The sequence below is a fragment of the Pelmatolapia mariae genome, linkage group LG18, assembly GCF_036321145.2.
Source record: "Pelmatolapia mariae isolate MD_Pm_ZW linkage group LG18, Pm_UMD_F_2, whole genome shotgun sequence".
Taxonomy (NCBI): domain Eukaryota; kingdom Metazoa; phylum Chordata; class Actinopteri; order Cichliformes; family Cichlidae; genus Pelmatolapia; species Pelmatolapia mariae.
Window position 1 is genome coordinate 26,248,590 of NC_086243.1, and position 25,133 is coordinate 26,273,722.

Consider the following 25,133-nt stretch of genomic DNA (forward strand, 5'->3'; position numbering starts at 1 on the left):
ACAAGCCTAAATTATTTGTTATTATGTTCTTAAAATATCTGATAATTCACTCGAAGTTGGCTTTTATTTTGAAATCCGGTTTCCACATCCATTCCCGTAATATTTTGAATACACAGGAAACAGAAAATAAACTGGAGGCTGGCTTGACTGCAATGCTGGAATTGGAGGCTGGCTTGACACCAGTGGGAGGCAGGGGGTGGAGAGACCCGAGGCGGCCGCCGGTCCGAGTGTCAGGTGAACTGAACTTCAGGTAAGAAGTTATGACCTGCAGTCTATCTGGGTCAGATATAAACCAAGTTTAGGTGGAGTTTATTTTCGTTGTGCTGACTTTTTACCGTCAGTTACAATAACTCGTACTGCGTACTAGCTAGCATGAAGGAGTTTCTATACAGCTGGGTGGGTGCTATGATGTTACTGATAGTGAACTTTATTTTATTCATAAGGTTAGTTAGTAGAGTTGCCAACCATCTCCTAAAACACGGAATCGTCGCATATTCAGAGAAAATATTACACGTTTCTATTGAGGTGAAAAGGAACACAGTTTGTCCCGGACTTCAGCTAGAATGGAAAAAGACACAAAGCTGGAGTTATTCTGTGTCGTTATGCTGTCAGCTGCTTCTTCTTCTTCTCATTCTCTCCCCTCCCTCTCCTGTTGCTACTTCAATCATAAAACTGATCAATGATCAGCTGATCGGCTTTTCTCTTTTGTTTGTTTATCGCTCACTTTGCGCCAGAAAGAGGAAACCAGCGGATTTCGCGCTAAACAACAGCAGCACCTTTAAGCTTGTTCAGCTGTTGTTAGAATTTATTTAATATTAATTTCTAGTATCAGCTGAGGTTTGCTGGAGCCACAGCTGTAAAAGCTGCTGGTCATGATATCGGTTTGTTTATCTGGTGAGAGGGAAACATGAAGATGAAACCAGGAGATGTCCTTACCGAATCATCAGAGCTGAACAGGTGATGGAGAAACAGGTTTACCTTTTAGGTGACATAAATGAGTTGAAGGGAAGTTATATGAACTGTTTCTGAGAGACAAATAACAGCAGGATACTTTTCTAAGTAGCTGACAGCTGGTAACTGTGCAGGGACGGGTCTAGCAAAGTTTTGCCAGGGGGCCAGGTAGGGCATTAACAGGGAAAGGGGGGCACAAAGATATACTTTCTTATACTCATTTAAAATGTCTAGCTTTTATTAAATAATTATCTGAAGCTTACAACCAAAGTTTTTATCTGATGTAAAATGTATAGAAATTATACATATACCAACAAGACTGTACATCACTGTCACAACAGTGTCTGCTTTCATTCAAAGGCTTTATGGCTTTAATACCTGGTGGGCTGGTCTCTAGTCAAAGTGCCCGGGCCGATTTTTTTGTCCCAGTCCAGCCGTGAGCACGACACGCAGTGAATTAATCTGAGAAGTTGCATAAAAAAATAAATGGCCGGGCCAGCGGTTAATGACGGTATCTTAGCTAACAACCCCAACTACCAGATTCAACTTGTAATTGTCTAAAAATAACTTAGCCTACTGATGAGAGGGACATTTCACCAGTACATTCCAACACTTCACATGCTTCAGGAGCTGTCCGCTCAGTGCAGCATCAGCACCGCGCAAATACATGGATACATCCGTAGACTTGAAACTGATCAAACCAGAAAGCTTTAATGAGCAGCTGGATTTGTCTCGCATTAACTGGCTGAGTTAATGCCAGTTAATGCGACATCGAAATGCAGCTGATTGAACTGAAAAGCTCGATTCTGAGGGGGTCAAAGTTTTGCAGAACTACAAACGCAGCTGGAATCCATAGCTGTGCGTGTTCATGGAGCTTGCTGGACATCACTACCTGACAAGTTTAACTGTCTTCAGAACATTGCAGAGGCCTTATTGACAGTACTTGGCTCTACATATCTGTGTGAGCAGATTTTCTCTCACATGAAGAGCGTCCTCAGGTAGCCGTCTGAATGCTGGACACTCGGAAACCTGTGTCTCTGAGTGGGAGACCAGAGGTCACATTAACATGTGTATCTCTGTATTAACAAACATGCCATATTGGCCCAGTTTATTTTTCTTATCATTGTTGTGAGGAGACCATAAATAGCATTTACATTTTCTGTTGTACAGTTCATTTGCTGTTATGGAGTTCTTGTTATGGATAAAAAGTGTCTTTTTTGTTTCAAAATAGCTGATAACTATTCGATGATAGCTGCAAACATCTGCGAACAAATATAATTCTATAAAGTTGTTCTATATAGTGTGTAACTGTTAATACAGAGCGTTATTAAATTTATTGCTAATGCAATCATATGGCACATTGACTTCTGAGGAAATTTTAGATGGCACTCATCATCACAAAGGTTGCCTACCCCTGATCTAAACTATGTTAAAGTTAATATAGTTTTGCATGAAAACATGATTTGAAATATATTATTTACCAATTATGTATACTGGGAAGGAAAAGAAAATACAACAACAACAACAAAAAAAAAAACTAAATAGAGAATTAAAATAAAAATTTTCCATCAGTGCTAAACTGCATAATACCAACTGAAAGAAATGCATTTCTTAATATATGTATACCGTATTTTTTGGAATATAAGGCGGACCGTACTATAAGGCGCAGTAAGCAAACAAAACAGTCAGATAAGTCAAACTTCACTCAACTCATTCTTCTTGATTCCTCCACTTCCCTACTATTGATTCATTAATGTTGAATTCTCTCGCAGCTGCTCTAGTCCCATGTTCTACTGCATGACTGATAGCCTTGAGTTTGAAATCTGCTTCGTAAGTATGTCTCTTCACATGTGCCATTTTGTGGTCCTTATACACACAATACAGTAATATTATGATGAACCACAGTACGTATCACTCCGCGAGGCTCCTGACTACGGTAGCCGTAATGCTCCGACAATCCATCAAGCGGTGCGGCTTCGTAGCTTAGCAAAGTCGTACTAAAACATTTCTTGACAGGTTTTTGAGCGTCGTGTACCACATAAAATCAGTTTGAGATCAGTAAGATCAACCAGAATTCATACATAAGGCACACCGGATTATAAGGCGCATTTTTGAGAAAATTAAAGGATTTTAAGTGCGCCTTATAGTCCGAAAAATACGGTAACTGCAACACATTTACAAAAGGACAGACAGTTAACATATCACCACAACCCCAACCACCACAAATTGTTCGCTTTGGAAGTCATGTTATAGATTGTAAGTCCCTGTGTACACGTTGAGTAGCTTCTAGCTCTACAGAGGTTCGACTGTTTTAAAACACTGCGAGCAGCTAAGTCATTCCTGAAGGTAAATGGGGCAGCCAGCTTTTATGGAATGACTCACTAGATTGAAACAAGCTATAAACTTAAGCAAAGTCCAAACTAGGGTTTTTCAAACAGCTGGTGCAGCAGTATAAAATCCAGTTACCTTTTTTTTAAATTTGCTCTTTTCATTAAAGTATACAAAACTAATAAGCCATTCTTGATGTTATCTGAAACATACCAATACCATCAAGGCAAATGCATCTTTAAAAAAGTTGGATCCTTTATTTCAGGTTTAGATATTTAACTTAATATTTTAACCTTTAAGGGCTCCTTTTGGACAATTAAAATATGCCTGATTGCAGTTTTACTTTAAAAATCTGGCACCAACCACCTCATAGATAGTAAAATACAAAACATTTGCTTGTCTTTTGGGAATCGGACTGAGTTTTCCTTTAACCCTTAACAAGGAAGCAAAGCTGAAAGTACTTCCTAGTTATGTGTCAAACATATTCTTGGTTCTCAAGGTCCTTTTTGATGGCTTTTTTAATGCGGTCGATTTCATCTTCATCTGAGCTGTCATTGTCCTTCTTTTCACTGTTCAAATCTTTTCCATCCTTCTCTCTTTTCTTTGTTGTCTTTCTCTTTTTTCTCACTGTCCAGATCTTCTGTGGTCTTCTCAGAGTCTTTTTCTGGTGAGTTGAACTGCAGCTCTTGGTGTATTGAGTTCAGCTCCACCAGACCATCGTGCAGCTGTTGTGCAACCTCCCTTATTTTGGCTGCAAACTCTGATTTTGCCCCTTTCTTGAGTTCTTTGGAGTCTTTGGACACAAAGTAGATATCCATAACTACAAAGAGGCCAGTAAGCACACCAGTTGCCATACTAGCAATCTGGACTGCTCTGGCTGCGGTGCTACCTGCTACATGGGCAAACTGGACAAAACGCATGATCTCATTGGCATTGACGAGGATCGCCTTTCCTGCCATGGCGCCATCTTCATAGAATCTGCTAGTAAGTGCAGGAAAGTCCTGATTGTATGCGCTATTCTTCATCTTGATCAGATCAAACCTGCGCAGATTCTCAATACCCTGTTTGATGAACGTCAGGCACTTGTTCAGGTCTTCCATCTTCTCCTGGTAGTCCTGCACGATCTTCTCCACCTTCTTGCGGTCCATGGTGTTGTTGACCTGGTTGGAGATGCCGGCACCTGCTGATGTCAGACCGCCCGCTGCAGCAATGCCCAGGCCCACTGCAGTCACAATCAAGGAAGTTCCCATGGTGAAGGGAGCCAGGGCGAGGCCAGCAACAGTGGCGACGCCCCCAACGGCGCTGGTGGAGCCGCCTGTGATTTGAGCGATCTTTGTGTTCTTGCTGAACTTGTCGAGCCCATCAGCGATGCCGTTGAGGTCGATGACATGCTGCCAGAGACTCTCTGCCCTCTCCGTGAACAGTTTGTTGAAGACTCTGATGCCCTTCTGCAGCTTCTCGGCGGTCAAAGCAAAGGCCCTGAGAAAAGAAATTTAAGTCCTATTATACAAAGTAACTCCATCAAAAAAGGCCATTTTGTCTCATTTACACAAACAGAATTAGTGTTAATTAACCAAAATATATATATGACATTTAACTAGTGATTTTGAGGAAAGCAGAAGATCTTGTTTCTCAAAGCATGACAAAACATCAAACCTTTTTTTAAAGATTATTCACACCACTGTTTTCATTGGAATTGATTATTGATTATCCTTCTGCAGGAGAAAAGTTAAGTGTTGTTGTTTCGGGGTATGAGCTTCTTCAGTTCTCCATGGTGGATGTTTATGATGCAGATATATTATAAATTTTGTGTTATCCAATGGTGGGCCTAGCAATATTTGAGCAGCTCCAGAATAACTTTTTACATTTTATTCACATCACAATATGATAACAATATGGCAACAAAGAAAGATACCAAAGCAATATTTTATATTCAATTCTTGAATCTTAGCCATCGGAGCAGCCTAAACCTTCTGGCAAAGATAGCAGGCGACAAGGAATTAGCAGCCTCGATTTAATGGTTAATAAGGAAATCAACATAAAATGCTACCATCTTCTTAAGAGACACAGCAAAGACATTTTAATGTGCTGCCTCCCTAAATTGATGCATTTAAATCAAGATAATATATTGTAAAAACAAGTATAGGAGAACAGACCCCTGAAAGACCAAAAACAGCATTTAATGAAACAAACACCTATATTAAAGCATGATAAAGCTTACTTGGCCTCTTCTTTTTCTGTCATGTCTTTATGTTGAGGTGGGTCTTTCCATTCTGAAAAAAAAGAAAAAAGAATGATTTATCATCGTTTTGTGCATCTTAGCGGCCCAAAAGTATGTGAATGCAAAACTATTACACTCATGCGTGATATTAATCTGCTGCTATAACAGCAGGCCTTCTACCAGATTTTAACATCTGGCTGAAAGAATTTGGTCCCATTTCACCACAAGAACATGAGTGAAGTTAGTTTCTAATGCTGAGGGATAAGAATTACTCAGCAGTTGATGTTTCAAAAGGTGCTTAATAGGATAAATCAAGTCTAAAATAATCGTTTTCTTTGTGCAGATGACTCAAACGATGGTTAAGTATTAAAACAGTTGTTTCCACATGTTTGTTTCAGTAACTTAAGTGGTTAAAAATAACAAGCAAAAAAGCCTTCGCATTCTAAGAAAAATAAAAGCAAAGAAAATCCCCCCCCCCTCTTAAAACATTTCATTTTCAACTTACGCTCCACAGTTTTCCACCATTCCATAAGGTCCACATCCTGAAAGACATCATTAGGTTCCATGTTTGTTATTTTTGCTTTCCAAATAATGAGTGAAGACTGCATTAAAATATCAAAAACCTACATTACTATCTTCAGCTGAGGCAGTGCCAATACGGTAGTCCTCTAGCTGGTCAAACACAGACCTGTTCGCACCTTCACTCTGAGATGAAAGAAATAGTAAATAATAAAATTACATATCAAAACCACCATTTTAATCATAATTACTTCAACAAAAGATTGTGTCTGCCGTGAAACTGAAAAAAAATACACAGTACTTGAGCATGAATGAAATTATCATGCAACACATTTGGTCAGTTTCATTTTTTACATGGCTGTTGCGCATCTAAAGAGGAGGAAGTTTTGGTGAAAGGGATTCTGGGAATAGTGACTTATTTCTGCTGTTTTTGCAGAAGTTAAAGGACTCAACAGAGGAAAAAGGAAGCAGAGAAAGAAGTCTGGGTATACTGTAACCTAATCTCGTCTCATCTTCCATGGTATAGACAAACACTGTGCGACTGTTGTGTGTGGGTTTCAGCACTGGAAAGGGGAAAAACATGTAGACCACAACTGAGTCTGTTGGAAGGAGCAGACACTCTAGAGACAAGTTCTGCTAAGACTGTAAGTCTTTGTTTTCAGAGTGGAGGAAGGAGGCATTAGGTGACAAAAACAGGCTTTTTGTAATGGTAATTTGCAAGTCCTGAACAACAGTAGTTAAACCAGCAAAGTGTCAATGTAGTGGGCAAATACAGTGAGACTCTGAGATAAAAAAAAAAAAAAGGTTAAAAAGTTACTTTTGGTTTTAAAGTTTGATGTACGAGGGGTGAGAGGGAGAAGGAAAGAAAAGAAAGAAAGTTTCTTGATATATTATTTTGATTATATTGTCTACCTCTGCTTGGGCTGTTTCTTGTGCACGTCTCTGTATCACTTTGGCCTGAAATAAACAAACACAGACACACAGTTCAATCATTTGTAATACCAACACAGGACTTATCTGGATGTTTTATGATCTTAGACATAAAATAAATAAATAATTTAAATAAGTAATTTTTCTTCAAGGAAAAAAATAGCTGAAAAAGGAAAAAACATACAATTTCTTCCTTTTCACTTTCTTTGGTATTCAGGTTTAAGACTAGGTCAGTGAATTGCTCAAGAAGGCAGGCCATGGTAATTCATTTATGTAAGCTTACCTGCCAAAACAACACAGAAATACTCCTTTGCTCAAGAACAGCAGAGAAATTTGGAGCTAGTTTGTTTATTCATTTCTCAAAGAAATAAATAAACAAATTCTGTTTGTGTAACAGTATATCAGAAGGTCTTTTTACCACCTTAATCAAAATTCTTTATGAGCTCAAACAGAGTTCAGTGCTCAAGATTTTAAGGGAGAAGCAATTTTGGAGACATCGTAGTTAGAGCCAAGTTACACTGTTCTATTTCTGTCTTTGGGTAATTTTTATGCCATTCAAAGCTCAAGCAAGATTGAAAACGTGGGGGAAGCTTCACCATTTGTTAATAGCAGAGGTCACTGGGGTAGTTGAAAAGCTCCCTGATGGCAAGGCAACAGGTTTAGATCAGATCTGCCACCAGATACAGGCTCTGGATGCATGCTCAATTATCTATTTAAGTAAATCTCAAAAGGTAGCGCTTTCAGTGAGAGAAACGTTTCGTCACTCATCCAAGTGACTTCTTCAGTCTCAGCTGACTGCAGGTTTCCCCAACCTTATAAACAGTACATTTGCACAATGACTGCAACTAGCCCACTGAATGAACAATGGGCTGTGAGGTCAGTTCCTTGATCATTAATATGCAAATTGTCATGACCATTGATCAACAACCACCAATCAAAGACCATTGATCACTGATCAAAGACCATTGAGCAATGACCATGAGTACCATTCACAGAGAGTTGGGGAATGGCTGCAATCACAGCAACCACTGGAGCACAAACTGGGTGTCATCAGGACACTACAACAGAGAGCGAACACCATCTCCACAGACACAGCGGCCAGGGAAGCAGAAGAACATCACATCAAGAAGGCCCTGAGTAAATGTGGTTACCCCATCTGGACATTTGTCAAAGCTGGCAAATCAAATTCAAATTCAAGTTTTATTTGTCACACACACAACCATACACAGTATGACATGAGGTGAAATGCTTATTGCTGTGCCCAACCATTAAGTGATAGTAAGAACTGACAGTAATATTTACAGATTAACTTTTTACAGCAAGATGTGCAAATAACAGTTTACATAAGAAATTATAAATAAAAAGAAATTATAAATTGAAAGAAGTGTGCAAAAGGAAAAACCAGAGTGCGTGTGGAGATGAGATGTGTGTGAAAGAGTCCAGCCCTACAGTGATGTGATGTGTGTGAGAGAGTTCAGTCCTACACCAGGTTCAGTGCCCGAATAGCCTGGGAGAAGAAGCTCCTGCTCATTCTCTCTGTTTTGGCCTTAAGGGAGCGGAAGCGCTTCCCAGACCTCAACAGTGAGAAGAGTCCATTGTTGGGATGGGAGAGGTCCATCAAAATCTTCCTGGCTTTGGTCTTGCACCGCTTGGTGTAGATGGACAGCAGGTCAGGAAGCTCTGATCGAATGATGCGTTCGGCCGAGTGCACCACTCTTTGCAGATCTCGTCTGTCTTGCTTGGTGCTGTTCCCAAACCAGGTGCAGATGTTTCCCATCAGGACGCTCTCAATGGTGCAGGAGTAATAGGTTTTAAGCACCCTCAATGGCAGATGGAAGTCTCTAAGTCTTCTGAGGAAGAAGAGACACTGGCGGGCTTTCTCAACCAGGGTGTTAATGTGACAGGACCAGTGATGGGAATAACGGCGTTACAAGTAATGGCGTTACAAGTAATGGCGTTACTTTTTTCAGTAACGAGTAATCTAACTAATTACTATTCCTATTGTTACAACGCCGTTACCGTTACTAACAAGAAAATGTGGCGCGGTCGCGTTACTATTTTTCAACAAACAGACGGTTGAAGCTGTGGTCATCTTACCGCACGTTATATCAGTTGCACGGAAATAGCTGTCTATGTAAGTAATCTGGGCGCTACAGCTTTAAGTAGCTGCGCACGCTCCCGTGCATAGGATTTTAAAATTGACAATTTATATTTGCATTTAAAGTTATGAAATATGATTCAATAAACATGTTTGTGGTTGTTACAGTAAAAAAATCTAACTTTTTCTACTCGGATTTCATGTTTTTTGTGTGATTTTAGATCAATTGTGTTAATACAGTATGTCAAAATGAAAACATAACTGTAAATTCAGACACGTGAGGTTGTGCTGAAAAGAATGATACCAAACAAGGCAAAGTAAATAGTTTTTAAAGGTAAATGTGGAGGGAAAATCAAAAGTAGTCAAAAATGGCCAATTATACTCTGGACCCCAGAGGGTTAAACATTTTTTTAAAGTAATGCAAAAGTTACTTTTCAAGTAATTACTTACTTTTAGAATCTTGTAACAGTTACTAACTCAGTTACTTTTTTTGAAGAAGTAACTAGTAACTATAATTAATTACTTTTTCAAAGTAACTTGCCCAACACTGGGCAGGACCATGACAGGTCCTGAGTGATGTGGACACCCAGGTACCGGAAACTGTGTGTCCAGTGTGGCAAGGCGCCTAAAAGCTATAGCTGATCCAGGAGAGAAGGACAACTGCCTAGGCAAGAAACCCGTAGTGATCGGAACACAGTTGAGACGCATTTTTTCCCAAACACAGCGTCTCTGTGGCTTTTAACCCTTTCATGCATAGTGCCACCCACTGGTCAGCCAGTGTTGTCCACCTAAGTGGACATGTAAAAAACTCTTTGAAAAGTACATGTTTAAAAAAATGAAGTTCAAAAATCTTTTTTCATGCCTAAAGATGAATAAAAATACTTAAGAAAAAAATCCTGATTGAGGTTGTCATACTTCATGCATGAAAGGGTTAAACACCAAAACATGCTGCACCAAAAGGTGATCCACCCAAAAGATCGGGTCCCTCAACACAGAGTAATATAGTATTCGCTGTTAAGTGCCAGGAGAATTGCCATTCTGATCATTAGACTTCTCTAATGATAACTAGCACAGAATAAATGGGTGGATACGCTTTTCATGAAAGTGGCATGTAGCATGATGTCAGGTTGGATCAGTCTGCTCAAATTCTGGTTTCTCCAGCTCAGTGTCAGCTCCACAAAAGACGACCCCCCACCCCCAAAAACCCCCAAAACTGACTGATTATTTTTATGAGAATGTCGGGGGAAGCTTTGGTTGTGTTGTGTAAACCAAAATGGAAGAGAACTGTTTGTACATGTTTCATGTTTGAATGTTACCTTTACATCAGGCATGAACGGGTTGTGCTTCTTTTTTTTCTTGACTTTGGTCTAAAAGAAAAAAATAAAATAAAAACAAAAAAGATATCAGAATTATTGTAAAGGTCAAACACTGAAATACTCCTGCAGTACAATCAATAAATGTTTGTTCTTAAAAAAAAAAAAAAAAAAAAAAAGCTGTTCATGAACAGAAGGAATGTAGCTTAACGACCTCCATTTTTTCCTTGACCTCTTCTTTATTCTTTTCCTCCTTGGATGCAGATTCCTCATATGCATTCAGCCCCACATCATCCGATGCAGCCTGAAGTAAATAAGAAAAACAAAACAATAAAAAGGTCAACGTGAGCATGAAATAATAATCATCACGTCCTGGTTTATGTTAGTCACAACCCCAGACCTTTCTCTACTGATGAGTATAGATATAAAAATAGATATGTGCCATGTGTTTCTTTGTTTTCTTGTCTTTAGTCTAAAAAGAAAACACAAATAAAAAGGTCAAATTATTTTATTTTATTTTCTCCTATAAAAAAATAATCACGGTGTATTTTTTTTATCACTTAAAACACAAGGGTAAAAATGTGGAAATTAGGTTAAAACCTCTTTTTTCCCCTTGCTCTCCTCTTCATTCTTTTCATCTTTGGATGCAGACTCTTCATCATCTTTGAGCCTTTCATCATCAGTTGCATCCTGAAGTAAATAATAAAAACACCATAATGCAAGTGAGCCCAATTAACTAAATACACTTACCAGCCTGGTAATGAACAATGTAAAATAAAACATAAGTCCAGTGTATGACGGCTATCGGTTACCTTGGCTGCCGAACGTAAATGTGCAATAAATGGATTGTGATGCTTGTGTTTTTTCACTTTAAGTCTGTGAAAAAAGAATTATCATGTTCTGTTCTGTTTTCTTTCCAGATGATCCCACACTGCTACAGTAATGTTGAAGTTGTGGAGGCCAATCCATGGCTGATACTGTTTCACTGTGTGTTTTTCTATTAAAGTATGCTATAAAGTTTATTAAGATACCAAAACTATCAACCAGTTTGGATATATGCAAATAAAGCAAAATATTTGAATAAAGTCATGACTCCTGAGTTGGAAACTTAAAGTGCATCTTTTTAGAGGTTCCACCATCCAGGCTTAAAATAAAGGACTGGCTGAGAGGTGCTTTCAGGGGTTTTTGTCCCAACACTATAGCTCCTTTTCCATTAGTACCTACTGGGTTCGACTCGGATTGACTGGTTTTCTATTACAACCCAGTAGCACCTTAGCTGTGTCCCAATTACTAGGCCGCATCCTTCGGAGGCCACAATTGAAGGCCTATTACATTACAGCGACATGACGAGGGCTGTCACAATTCGAAGGCTGCTCCAAATGCGACCAACAAATGTGTCCTTCATTTCCCCGGATTTGAAGGATGGGTCGGTAGTATCCTTCGTGGCCCAACCTAAACTGGAATTGCGACCCAGCCAATTCCAGTTTCCAACAATGGCAGCAGCTACTTCGTTTTTATATTACTCTACTCCAGCCCACGTAGACCGCAAAGGCCGGGTCCTTCGAAGGATGCGGCCTAGGAATTGGGACACAGTTCTTGTTTGCCTGCTTGTCGTCATAGCAACGCGTCTGCGCATGTTGTTGTTGTTTTTTTTACTCATTTTATGTATTTTCAAATGTTTCGATATTGCTATTGTTGTAAATTCTGTCACAGGCGACTTTGTTTTAGGTGGAAAGGTGAAATAGTAATTAAGTTGCTTTTATTATCTTTGATAAATGATTGACACGACACATAATGTATAACACCATCAGGCAATGAAACAGTATTAGTATGAGCATATGACAAGGCAGTGAAGAGGTTAAAACTCCATGCGAGGAGTAAAAACCACGAGGTGTCACAAAGCAGACATTTGCATGTGTGGCTGTGACATAAAACACTCGATAAGAAGGAAGCAAGAACTTGAAAAGTTAGGATTAGCCACCACAAATACTTCAGGTTTGTTTTCATCGGCATGTAGCAGCACACAAGCTTTTATACCACACAGTATAAAACCCCCCCAAAAAAACAACAACCCCAGGCTCACGCACGTCATTCTATTTAGATCGGTCCATCTATATAGATATGTATTATTTTGAAAACCCAAAAAACTGGCATATGCAGAGGGTCTAGTCTGACCCACAATGATGACAAGACAAACTTAACGTTTTGCCCTCATCATCGCCGTCTTTGGCTACAGCAGGTTCATCTCCTTTTACACCTTCTTCACCTGATGGTCTCTGCCGCAAATTAAACTAATCAGTTAATTGCAATGGTTTTTTTTGTATTGTGCAGGAATGTACTGAAGTAGCAGATAATGATATTATGAATCAGGTTAGCCAAACATTTGATCAGTTATATCTGATCCCACAGGTTTGCTCACATGCTAAAATGAAACGCAAGGAGAAACTTCAATTCTTCACAAGAATAAAGACATTTCTGACTAATTTCATCTAAGTTTTTCATCTTTTTTTGTAGCGGCAGTCAGAAAGAACCATCCTTCATAGTCAACTTCTGATAATCAGTTGATAATCAATACTTGTCTAAAATAACATTAAACCCTTTTTTAGAGTCTAATCGTTGTACTGTATGAAAATGTTAATACCTGTTGGTTGTTCTGCTCTTGTCGACTGTGTCTAATTATTCTGTTCAGCTCCTGAAATTAAACCACAACAGTTTTCTAAACGATAAGGGTTTAAAGTAGTGCTTTAATACACATCATCACAGACAGAAACTATTCCCTAAACTCAGGGAGCTCACCTCTTCTGATGGTCGGGCAGGAACTGCAGGAGGCTTAGCAGGTTTTTCTTTCTTCTCTCTGGAGGTCATGTCTTTGCCTTCCTGTACAGGACAAAAATAAAATACTTGTTCCAAACCTGAAACTGAATGTGAAACAGCCAGTTAATGCAAAGTACTGGCTTTCTATTTATACAGAGCAGTGCATTTTAAACATTTTGATTCTTTTAAAGCCACTCAAATGATCTAATCTGTATTCTAACAGCTTTCAAACATAATAAAACTCTGGGCAATTAAAGCAAAACCTGAGAAATGCAAACCGTACATTGTTATCCTCACTTCTTCTTGGTTTTACTTTGTCATGTGACGACGTCCCCTTCACCTCCTGATCAAAGAAATCACATCAACAAAGAGAGCAGAAGTTAGAATATTCCAACAAAGACCACACGTCACAAAAAGAGGCAGCGGTGTTTGACTGCATGTGAACCTCCTGAGTTGGTCTGGATGGGACCAGGATAGCTGCACTCCTTTCCCTTCTTTCGTACTGGTTCATGTTACTTTTGACCTCACAAGGGCACACACACACACACACAAAAAACAAACACAGTGTAACTGAACGCACTAGCGCATGACGACAGGGAGGTTTGATAAGAGGAAGCCATGCATGGAGGAGAAGAAGGAAGTGGTGAAAGGTACGGAATAAGAAGTGTGAGTATTTTTGACTGCATGTATGTGGGTGGGTAATTTGAAGACTCACGGTGACGCATTAAATAGACTTACTGGTTTTGATTTTTCTCCCACTTCTTTTTCATTCTCCTTGAGTGTTTCTGCATCTTCTGTGTCTTTCTGAACAAAAGGAAAATAAATATTAGGCTTAAGAATATAAAAATGAGGTGGCACTTTCATGAAATTAGGGAACCAAATGGAAAAAAAAATACACCCCACACCAGCACTTTATGTAGTCTGCAAAATCTGTGGGATAAATAGTACCATCTACACCACTGCCACCATCCCTAATGTGTGCAAAACATCGTTACTGCTAAAAATGAACAATCACCACCATCACCAAAAAACAGCCACGATTACAAGTGCCTCAGTAACACCTTGACCAACATTAAACATATTTAGCAGTGTAGTTACTTTTTGGCGGAAAGATATCAGTTTGGACATGGTTCCAACCACGGCATTCTGGGAGGGAGAAAACATCAGGAGAACATTGAAGCTTAAAGTTAATAAAGCTTTTATTCGTGTGGTGTCCGAGACTATATTTACAGTGGCTTGCAAAAGTATTCGGCCCCCTTGAACTTTCCCACATTTTGTCACATTACAGCCACAAACATGAATCAATTTTATTGGAATTCCACGTGAAAGACCAATACAAAGTGGTGTACACGTGAGAAGTGGAACGAAAATCATACATGATTCCAAACATTTTTTACACATAAATAACTGAAAAGTGGGGTGTGTGTAATTATTCAGCCCCCTGAGTCAATACTTTGTAGAACCACCTTTTGCTGCAATTACAGCTGCCAGTCTTTTAGGGTATGTCTCTACCAGCTTTGCACATCTAGAGACTGAAATCCTTGCCCATTCTTCTTTGCAAAACAGCTCCAGCTCAGTCAGATTAGATGGACAGCGTTTGTGAACAGCAGTTTTCAGATCTTGCCACAGATTCTCGATTGGATTTAGATCTGGACTTTGACTGGGCCATTCTAACACATGGATATGTTTTGTTTTAAACCATTCCTTTGTTGCCCTGGCTTTATGTTTAGGGTCGTTGTCCTGCTGGAAGGTGAACCTCCGCCCCAGTCTCAAGTCTTTTGCAGACTCCAAGAGGTTTTCTTCCAAGATTGCCCTGTATTTGGCTCCATCCATCTTCCCATCAACTCTGACCAGCTTCCCTGTCCCTGCTGAAGAGAAGCACCCCCAGAGCATGATGCTGCCACCACCATATTTGACAGTGGGGATGGTGTGTTCAGAGTGATGTGCAGTGTTAGTTTTCCGCCACACATAGCGTTTTGCATTTTGGTCTCATCTGACCAGAGCACCTTCTTCCACATGTTTGCTGTGTCCCCCACATGGCTTGTGGCAAACTGCAAACGGGACTTCTTATGGTTTTCTGTTAACAATGGCTTTCTTCTTGCCACTCTTCCATAAAGGCCAACTTTGTGCAGTGCACGACTAATAGTTGTCCTATGGACAGATTCCCCCACCTGAGCTGTAGATCTCTGCAGCTCGTCCAGAGTCACCATGGGCCTCTTGGCTGCATTTCTGATCAGCGCTCTCCTTGTTCGGCCTGTGAGTTTAGGTGGACGGCCTTGTCTTGGTAGGTTTACAGTTGTGCCATACTCCTTCCATTTCTGAATGATCGCTTGAACAGTGCTCCGTGGGATGTTCAAGGCTTGGGAAATCTTTTTGCTTTAAATTTCTCAATAACTTTATCCCTGACCTGTCTGGTGTGTTCTTTGGACTTCATGGTGTTGTTGTTCCCAATATTCTCTTAGACAACCTCTGAGGCCTTCACAGAGCAGCTGTATTTGTACTGACATTAGATTACACACAGGTGCACTCTATTTAGTCATTAGCACTCATCAGGCAATGTCTATGGGCAACTGACTGCACTCAGACCAAAGGGGGCTGAATAATTACACACACCCCACTTTGCAGTTATTTATTTGTAAAAAATGTTTGGAATCATGTATGATTTTCGTTCCACTTCTCACGTGTACACCACTTTGTATTGGTCTTTCACGTAGAATTCCAATAAAATTGATTCATGTTTGTGGCTGTAATGTGACAAAATGTGGGAAAGTTCAAATACGAATACTTTTGCAAGCCACTGTAGATCTCCAGATTTAAATTCTGTGGAAGCCTTATGGCCACAGCGGGGTGGCATTCCTGGCTTTGTTTTGTCTTAGTCCTTTTTTAAAATGATTTTTTGAGGGGGACTTTTAAGCCTTTGTTGAGACAGGACAGTGGAGAGAAGACAGGGAATAAGTGGAGAGAGGGCAGGGGAAAGACATGTAGTAAATGGCCTCAGGGCACTACCTTTATAAAACATGGGTCACCTCCTCAACCCAGTGAACTACACCCACATCTTTTGTTGTCCTTTTTTTTTTTCAAGTGAGTGAGTTGTTGTAAATGAAGGCACAATAAATGACAAAAATGGTTTGAGAACACAGAGTCTGGCTGATTACGGATATTCAAGAAGTTTTGTCTCAGCAACATTTAATTTAAAGACTTAATGTAGGAAGATCTCAACAAGCCTGACAGGAAAAATGAGGCAGGACTGCAGACAGGGCCTATGGGAACAACTGCTTGCCAGGATTAAAAATGCACTTCACTCATTCCCATATTTACATCAATGGTGGTGAAACTAAACCCAACTTTTAACTGAATGAACAGGAAGCAGCAAGCTTCCTACTAAATAAGGCTTCCCCTCAGTGTCTGTCAAACGTAACTTGAATTAAATAAACTGAGAAATGTCAAACAAATGTACTTTAATCAGGGAAAAATATCTATAACCGTACCTGCTTATGGCCTGATGACTTCTTGTTGCTGACAGTTGAATCTTCTTCTATTGAGCCTGCTTCCTTTTCATTCTGTACAGAACAGACAGAAATTAACGGATGAACGCGGCTGTACAATCCTCAGATTTTTTTCCCCCAAGGGATAATCAGGAGCATCCTTACTTTGTTTGCATATCGAAATGGATTCAGCTTCGTCATTCCCCCAGCCAGTTTATTCTGGATATGAGGTAAAACAGAATTAAAAAATAAATAAATAAGAAAGAAAGAAAGAAAGAAAGAAAGAAAGAAAGAAAGAAAGAGGAAGAAGAAGAAGAAGATCCAAACATTAACACAAACCTGTTTTTGAGTGGGCTGGTTATCTCCATGGTCCACTTTCTCCTCGTCATCGTTGTTGGAGCTTTTCTCCTGTGGATGATGCCGATTTTGATTGAGTTAATGTCACAATAACCCGCTCACTTCGATCTTCTTCTGCTATCCAATTTGCTGTGGCTTCTTTCCGCGTCAGCACCATGGGAAGCAGAGCTTTTGGCTGCTCTGCTCCCAGGCTGTGGAACTCTCTACCCTCAGATGTAAGAAACACTGGTTCTCTCCCCCAGTTTAAATCTCAACTCAAAACCCATCTGTTCAAATCAGCATATTCACTGTGAACCCACTGTTTGTTAATTTTATCTTGTGCTTTTGTTTTTATTGTTCTTCATTTTGTCATCTCTATTATGTTTTATTCTATTGTTAAGTGTCCTTGGATGTCTTCAATAATCATTTTTAAAATGCTTTTGAGGCATTCGCTCTCTCCGTGCCTCACATATTTTAAGCGACCTCTCACCTGTTTATCACTGTAGAGCATGCTCTTCATCATTTGACTGAAACCATTATGAGGTAAAACAAAAACAGCTACCATTTAGAGTAAATCATCAAGCCAAACTGCTGTTTTCCTTCAAAAAAATTTAAACACTGTTATATTCGTGCATCCTCTGATTAAGCACGGGGAAAGGTTAAAATAATGAGGTCAGTGTATATCATCAATCACTGTGAGGCAAAATCTCAGGGTTAAGGCTCCTTTAAAGAGAGCTGAAATTCAGCTTGGTGAAACAACCAACCTCCTTGGTTTTAGGCTTCTCTGTGGCAGAACTGTTCTCCTGTGAGTCTCCTGAGTGGTCAGTCTTTTCCTTATCCTGGTAACATACAAAGTATGTATATCACAAACCAGAAAGCATAATCACATGTGCATCGCACAGGCAGGTAGAGGACGTGATATGACGTGATATTACTGAGAAAGGAAATAACCTGAGAGGAGGAGGTAAAGGGACTCCTCAAGACCTTTGCAACACCACCCTGACAGAATTCAGAGCAGCTGGTCTACCTCCTGAGCTACAGCCACCCAAAAGCTCACAGCACCTGGTATTCCCAGGCGGTCTCCCATTCAAGTACTAACCAAGCCCAACCCTGCTTAGCTTCCGAGATCAGACGAGATCGGGCGTGCGCAGGGTGGATGAATATTTCCTGTATATTGTAACAGTAACCTTATCACTTACTTTTGAAGACTTCTCCACGGCACTGTCATTACCAGCAAGGAGTTCATCATCGACAGACAAATCATCCTTAGCAAAAGGGAAATAGTAATCAAATAAAAAAGTCAGTCAGACAAAAACAGCAGTGTTAACTCCAAAACAACCCAGCATCAAAATGATTCATTGTTAAAGTCATACAAGCAATGTCCTTACATTTGAGCCCTGCAACAAATCACCAAATCACTTTTGAAAATAAAACAAAATCGATCAATCTTTTTTTTTTTCTTTCAAATGCCATGCTTTGTGTCTGGCATAAAAAAAGAGCATTTGGGGGTCGACTATATATAGTCTTAAACATGACTGGAGTGACAATTAGTGACACTTGTGTCACCTTATTTACTTATGGTAGCTGACTTTTGTTTGGTTTTGTTTTTTTCAAACGGGAAAAAACCAACTTACCTTTGCGTGGTTCTTGTCATTGCTGCCAGAGAGATCATCTGGTGCAGCAAAATCCTCCTGAAGGTCAGAAAAAAAAGTTTTAAAACTTTATCAGCGACAATACTCATAATAGTCCAGAAAATGGACTGTAACATTGTTATTAATCTCTTACCTGAGGGTTTGGGGATTTTTTAAACATACTGCTAAACTTCCCACCTGTCTCCTAAAGAAAAAAATCAAATCACATTAAAATTGGTGTTTGGCAAGGATTTGACGCTGCGCGCTACCTTAACAAGAATCACTCGGAAGCATCACGGCGTGGTATGGCTTACGGCCATACCACCCTGAGCACGCCCGATCTCGTCTGATCTCGGAAGCTAAGCAGGGTTGGGCTTGGTTAGTACTTGAATGGGAGACCGCCTGGGAATACCAGGCGCTGTGAGCTTTTGGGTGGCTGTAGCTCAGGAGGTAGAGCAGGTCATCTACTGATCGGAAGGTTGGTAGTTCGATCCCTAGCTCCTCCAGTCTGCATGTCAAGTATCCTTGGGCAAGATACTAACCCCAAGTTCCTCTCTGATGCATCCATCGGAGTGTGAATGTACTTAGAAAGCACTATGTATACAGAAAGTGCTTGTGAGAATTGTGTGATTGGGTGAATGTGGCATGTTGTATAGAGCGCTTTGAGTACTCCGGGAGAGTAGAAAAGCACTATATAAGAATCAGTCCATTTACCATCACTATTTTTATTTCTAGCTGCTTATAGGGTGAAAGCGAACTTTAAAACTAGTTGCTGCAGATGGAGGAAGCAGCTTTTAAAAAACTCACCTTAGTGTTGCTGTTCACAGGCAGATTGTCGTTGCTGCCTGAGATCTTAACGGTTGTGGACAAATCCTCCTAACAAGAGAAACAAAACCTTTTGACCACTTAATATGTATTTCAACACAGGTGAAACTACGAGGAGTGAGACCCATTTTGGAGTCCTTTTTAAAAAAAAATTAAAATTCTACTTGTCATCCACCTGACTCCTAAAAGTAACAAAAAGAGATGTGCAAAGATACATAAAGAGATGTATAAAAAACACCTTTTTTTTTTTGTTTTAAATGAATAAAGTAGCAGTTCCTTTGTTTAAACTGGCTCATCAGTCACATGGACAGGGAGGGTTCAGTGCCCCAAACATTTGCCAGCACTTTTTCCAGATAGCTGATGCATGCAGGTTTTTTCCCCCTCGTACAAACACACACAACAAAAACCTGTCCACTCAGGCACATTGCTACTGTAGCTCAAAATCACCAACGTATTGTAAGTCACTAATAAAGCACATTTTGATTTTCCAGGGGATGATACTAGAAAATTCACACATAAAGGTTTTAACAGATAACCATTTCATAAATCTCTGAAAAACATGCTCTTGCCCAGTACATTTATCTGTGGTTGAAGTGAAATTTATCATCTCCCTTTTTTCCTTTGGTGTTTGAAGTTACCATTAAGATTCAATCAAATAAATTCATTCATTCAGTTTGGATACTTTTTTGTATTATGAAGTGTTAAATGCACTTTTAATAACAAGCGACAGAGCCGGTTAGTTAACTGGAGAAATAATCAGTAAAAGGAGGCATTGTCATTCCCTATACTGTTATTTAAATGATAATATTACCATTTTTATTAAGATGTATTTCTTTGTTGCATTTCTTATGTTGTAGAGTTTTGATTGTATCTGTTGTAGAGATTTTGACTAATGCTTTTTGATGTTAGCATGGACCTCTCGTCGATGTAATGTAGTTTTGTTAATAAAGACATAAATGGGAACTTTAAAAGGGAATCTCAAATTGCTGTTTGCTGATCAGACCTACCTTTGCATTGGTGTCCTCAGACAGATTGTCATTACTGGCTGAGATGTCCTTTAGATCCTGAAGCACACAAGAATGCACAGTAAATAACAAATAACACAATAATATGCAGTTTAGCCAGTTAGTCATTAGTAGTATTTCCTGCATGAACCTCCAGTGAGTGGAGGACATGTAATAACAGAGTGTGTTTAACCTGTGAAAGCCTCCGCACATGTCTTGGTTTGGGAGATAGTTTCCGTAATCCACCCAGCACACCTGATTTATCCTGAAGAGAAATGTCCAGAAAAGAATTTCAAAACATAACACTAGGTAGGAAATCCACAGAGATTACATGAATTTTGATAGTCGTTGTTCTCTGTCCAACTAAAACCAAATCATTTATAGGTATTAAATATTTAACAGTCCAGCTTAATGATTGGCTAAAAGCAAATAATAGCAGCAGCTATTTTAATGAACTACATTGCAATTATTTTTAAATAATGTATTTTTTTTTACTCTGTTTCATTGTAGCTTTGAAGATTTTGCCCACTTATAAGCATTTAGTGGAGTTTTGTAGCTTTAGTTTACATATATAAGATCTGCAGGTAATTAAATAGGGACAGGATTGAAAACTAGCAATTGCTATAATTTCTGCACATCATCATTTCTATGCTTATGTTAAACTACAAGCAAAATATGACTTGAAAAATATGTATATCACAGAGAGAGAGCAAATTTACCTTTGACTTGCTGGTTAAACTGTCATTGCTGGCAGACAGTTCAGGATTTTGTAATGTCAAGGCGGCCTGCAAAAACAAAAAATGTGTTTTTGGTTATATGAAACTAAGAAAATTAAAGCCACAAAGGCAGAAAACTTTTATTCCCTGTTATCTTATAAATATTTAAAAACATGACCAATAAAACAAAAAGAAACCTGAAGCAAAAGAGGAAACAAACAGGAAAATATTACTTTTATCAATGCATGTGGTACTGATTATCCAAACTTGCTGTTAGGGCTTAATCATTTTTTTTCTTCTGTATACAAACTTAAAAACTACTTTTGGTTTAGAGAAAATTCCTGTGGGATAATTTTCATTACATACTTGTTTGGGATATTCATAACATAAAGTTTTGATTTGACAGGATTTGCATTTGTAGTATAATGTCATGTCTGATCCTCATTTTTAGGCATTCCTTTAAGCATTCCAGCATAATTACAACCACAAATATGAAAAAAATAATAATAATAGATTTAATAAAATTACTCACTGAACTAATGAATTAAATATCCAATTAATAAATGATATGATTCATTAATTGGAGATATAAGTGTGTAATTATAAAAAAAAGTTGCTTTAAATTTAATTACAAATACATACATTTGACTGTTTCAAGTTAATTAATTAAAATTAGTTACGGCTAATTGCTGCAATCTGTTGGAAGTCAGTCCTCGATCCAAGCTTTTGAAAAGACAACAAAATAAATAAACAAATAAGCATAATAAGGATAATTAAAGCTGCAACGTTACCTGTGCAGATGGAAGCAGTTCTTTAGACTTGGAGGATTTTTTGAATATCCCACTGAATAATGAGGCTTTTTGCTGATTGAGAATTAAAAAAAAGAGACATTCATTTACTGAAATCCATCTCAAAGAAACATTGCCATTAAAAGATGTAAATCTGCAGTATAAAAAAATGCCTCGCTGATTACAGTTCTGCTGTCAGGACTCAAAACTGAAAAGATTTTAACTAATGCAATTGTTACTAATACACTTACACATTTTAAGGCTCTCACTCCAAACTCATGTTTGAATTTAAAATCTGGAATTGAAGCTGATTTCATGTCTGAACTTGGAAAACATCATGAGTGATTTTTATATTTACAGCATGTGTAGGTACAAGTTAAAAGTGGACCACAATGCTTCTGACCACTTAAGTCTTCCTTTGGGCCTCACGGTAAATTTCCTGAGCAGCTCAGACATAATCAGATTGTTTAATATTTATTCCAGTATATTACAGGTGACATGTCAAAGAAAAGTTATTCATTTTCTGTGTTTTGTACTACTTTGTTTAGTACAGAACTTCATACTGTCCAAGCTGTGCATTACACTAGCAGCACATAAAACCATAAAAGTGTCAAAAATCAAATATACTATAAAAAAGGCTTTGATTTTGAAAGAAAAAAGTAATAGTAAACAAAAGAATTAATAAATTACTAACAGTTTTTGTTATAAGTTTAATTTATTTTAACTTAAAATCTTTATTAAGTAATTTGTATGTATCTATATCGAATATAATGGACACGCATGTGCTAGTATATTAAAGACTAGAATGTGAATGTACTACAACTATATCTCAACCAATCGTGGGAACATGCAGAGTCACCGCCCCAACTTTGAGTTTTGAAAAAGTCTGATAAGGAAAATGGGCATTACTTTACACAATGAAACACTGTCCGACAACAAATATAGTGCTGGATATGAGCCCTGTGGATCTACTCGAATGTTCTGGCTGAAGAAAACAGCAGGCCTGGAAATATTCTTCTGCGTCACAGGAAAAAACAAACAAACATGTTTGTTCATTATTGTGAGTGTGGTCTTTGTAGATTAGTTGGGGCAAGGTCCTTCTGGGCAAGTCATGCCGTCTTGGTGACACATTCAGGCAGTTATTTATTCCAGAGGGAGGATATTATTCCAAGGTCAGCTGTTGTAAGAGACCGGCTTTATTGGGCATGATGCAGGATCATGTATCATACAAGTGCCACCTTTTGTGATAGTCACCATAGATTTGGACTGCTATTCTTTAAGTTAAACATCACTAGTTTAGTGAATGGTACATACTCACTGGGGTAATGTTAGAGGACATTTAAACCAACGTCTCATAATTGTAGGATCAGGGCAAAGAATTGATTTAGAACAGTATCACGATATTTTGCATGGAGATATGGTATTGATGCAGGGAGACCAAACATCAATATTTTATTAAATATATTAAAATAGTACTCTGTGGATACTACGGACAAGAGGGCTCATTTTGGCTGGCAGACAGCTGGTTGTATTATGGTCATATTCCTATAGGACAGAAAGGTTGCTGTGTACAAATGCGACAATTCATGTGAATTTCTGTTAAATGCAAATTTACGTCCACATAGCAAGATATGATTTTCAACAAATAGTTTATATCTAAATTATCAGAAACAGATTGTATGGAATTGCCAACTTGACCCTGTTCAGTTGCAGACTTATAGCAGACTACTGCGTCTTGGTGTTGGTGTGCTTAACAATCTCTCATGTAAAAAAGTGAGAAAACTTTTGAATTAAAAAAATCGTATGTTTGAGCTTTGAGCAACCTAAGCAGATCTTTTTTTACCTTTACTCACTATTTTTAATGAGTTTTATGAGTTTGTCCTAGCGGACAAACCTGAAAAGTATGGAAGTTTAACAGTGAAAGACAGAGCTAACGAGGGATCCGGAGGGTTATTTTCGCCTTCGATCAAAAATAAACCCTTAAAGTAACCTCGCAGGCGTTACTTTGCGATGAAGAGCCAACGTGAACTCTCCGCATACTTATGCGTCTGTTTGCGGTCGCACAGTTTGCGGTCGCACAGTTTGCGGTAAAAGTCAGTAAAGTGTTGAACATGCTTACTGGCTGACTTCAGGAAGAAACAAAACAAACCTCGACAAACTAAAGTTGTACTCACAGAGACAGCTCCTCCACCACACTCCAGGTCCAAATCAAGGTTACCGTACCGCTCCTGTAACAGACAGGAGGTTACATATTTACTGTATCAACGCTATTTTTTATAAAGGCGTTCACCATAAAGGGCGAAACGTGTAACGGCCACCGTACCATTAACGTACCATTACAGGGAACTGCTGTCTCCCTTACGGTGAACTTGTCACGTTTGTTGTCAGAGGTTAACGGATATAAAAATAAAAGTCCCGCTCCTCAGAAGGACTTTGTGTCCTCTGCTTGTTGATACTGTCGGTTGTTTTCACTCAGCGAGCTGCGCAGGTCAGGATCCTCCCTCCTTTGTAGGAAAAAAAAAATTACAAAACAGAAGGAAAAAGAAACTGGCTGGGAATACTTCCCCCAGATCTGGGTTATCGCTTGAAACTGGCGGAGGTTCTCTGCTTCACCTATACCCCGTGGTCCAGGTGAGGGTGAGTGATCGTCTCCTCTGGGAGCGGTCAACCCGATTCTGCTGCATTCGGGAGCAGTTCGGAAATTCCCTTTACAGCCTTAGGGTATAAAATACAACTAGAAGGATATAAGCAGGTTAAGTACTTAAGTTAATGTCTCTCAAATAATTGTAAAAAACTGTCTGTGTACTAAAAATAAAAGCACCTATTATACCATCAACAGCTGTGGCAAGCACGCTTACTGTACATTTTAACCTTTTTCTTAATCAATGTGACATTTAAAGCTACTTCAAACAATGTTTGGCGTTTTAGAATTTGTGTAAATTTACACAAAATATAGCTCATTAAATACGGTGCGTTTTTTTCAAACTTAAAACTTAGATACATTTAGAGAAAATCCCTTCAAAAAGTATAGTCTGTGTTGAAAATCATTAATACCGACACCACTTTTGATCCCTCTATATACTGACTCTTTGAGGTCAAAAGAAGTCACTGCACAAACATTAATTAGAAATATCCGGGGGGTCTCTGCTAGAATTTTCATTAAAACGTTAGTAA

General features: G+C 38.8%; 1 protein-coding gene, 1 non-coding gene and 1 pseudogene across 2 annotated transcripts; 1 reads left to right on the plus strand and 2 right to left on the minus strand.

The window, feature by feature from the left end:
- Positions 1-1,209: 1,209 nt before the first annotated feature.
- LOC134616781 (microtubule-associated protein futsch-like) lies at positions 1,210-24,531 on the minus strand. The gene is made up of 26 exons (XM_063461785.1): positions 24,283-24,531; positions 24,134-24,187; positions 21,963-22,034; positions 21,175-21,240; positions 20,649-20,720; positions 20,459-20,515; positions 19,434-19,502; positions 18,781-18,831; positions 18,630-18,686; positions 18,195-18,260; positions 17,760-17,834; positions 16,999-17,067; positions 16,825-16,878; positions 16,663-16,734; positions 13,913-13,978; positions 13,458-13,517; positions 13,157-13,237; positions 13,002-13,052; positions 10,961-11,050; positions 10,575-10,664; positions 10,364-10,414; positions 6,932-6,976; positions 6,128-6,205; positions 6,006-6,042; positions 5,501-5,552; positions 1,210-4,758 (listed from the first exon to the last, which is right to left on the minus strand). Exons 1-26 carry the CDS (start codon positions 24,283-24,285, stop codon positions 3,846-3,848), a joined length of 2,451 nt encoding a protein of 816 aa, XP_063317855.1. The 5' UTR covers positions 24,286-24,531; the 3' UTR covers positions 1,210-3,845.
- LOC134617776 (5S ribosomal RNA) lies at positions 18,046-18,163 on the minus strand (annotated as a pseudogene).
- LOC134617674 (5S ribosomal RNA) lies at positions 18,935-19,053 on the plus strand. Its single transcript, XR_010091565.1, has one exon. It is a non-coding gene; the product is annotated as a 5S ribosomal RNA (ribosomal RNA).
- Positions 24,532-25,133: the final 602 nt, after the last annotated feature.

Coding starts and splice junctions, on each gene's coding strand:
- LOC134616781 (XM_063461785.1), bottom strand. Junction 19,503..20,458: donor CTGAGGACACCAATGCAAAG/GTAGGTCTGATC, acceptor TTCTCTTGTTAG/GAGGATTTGTCCACAACCGT. Junction 10,665..10,960: donor AGAGCAAGGGGAAAAAAGAG/GTTTTAACCTAA, acceptor TATTTACTTCAG/GCTGCATCGGATGATGTGGG.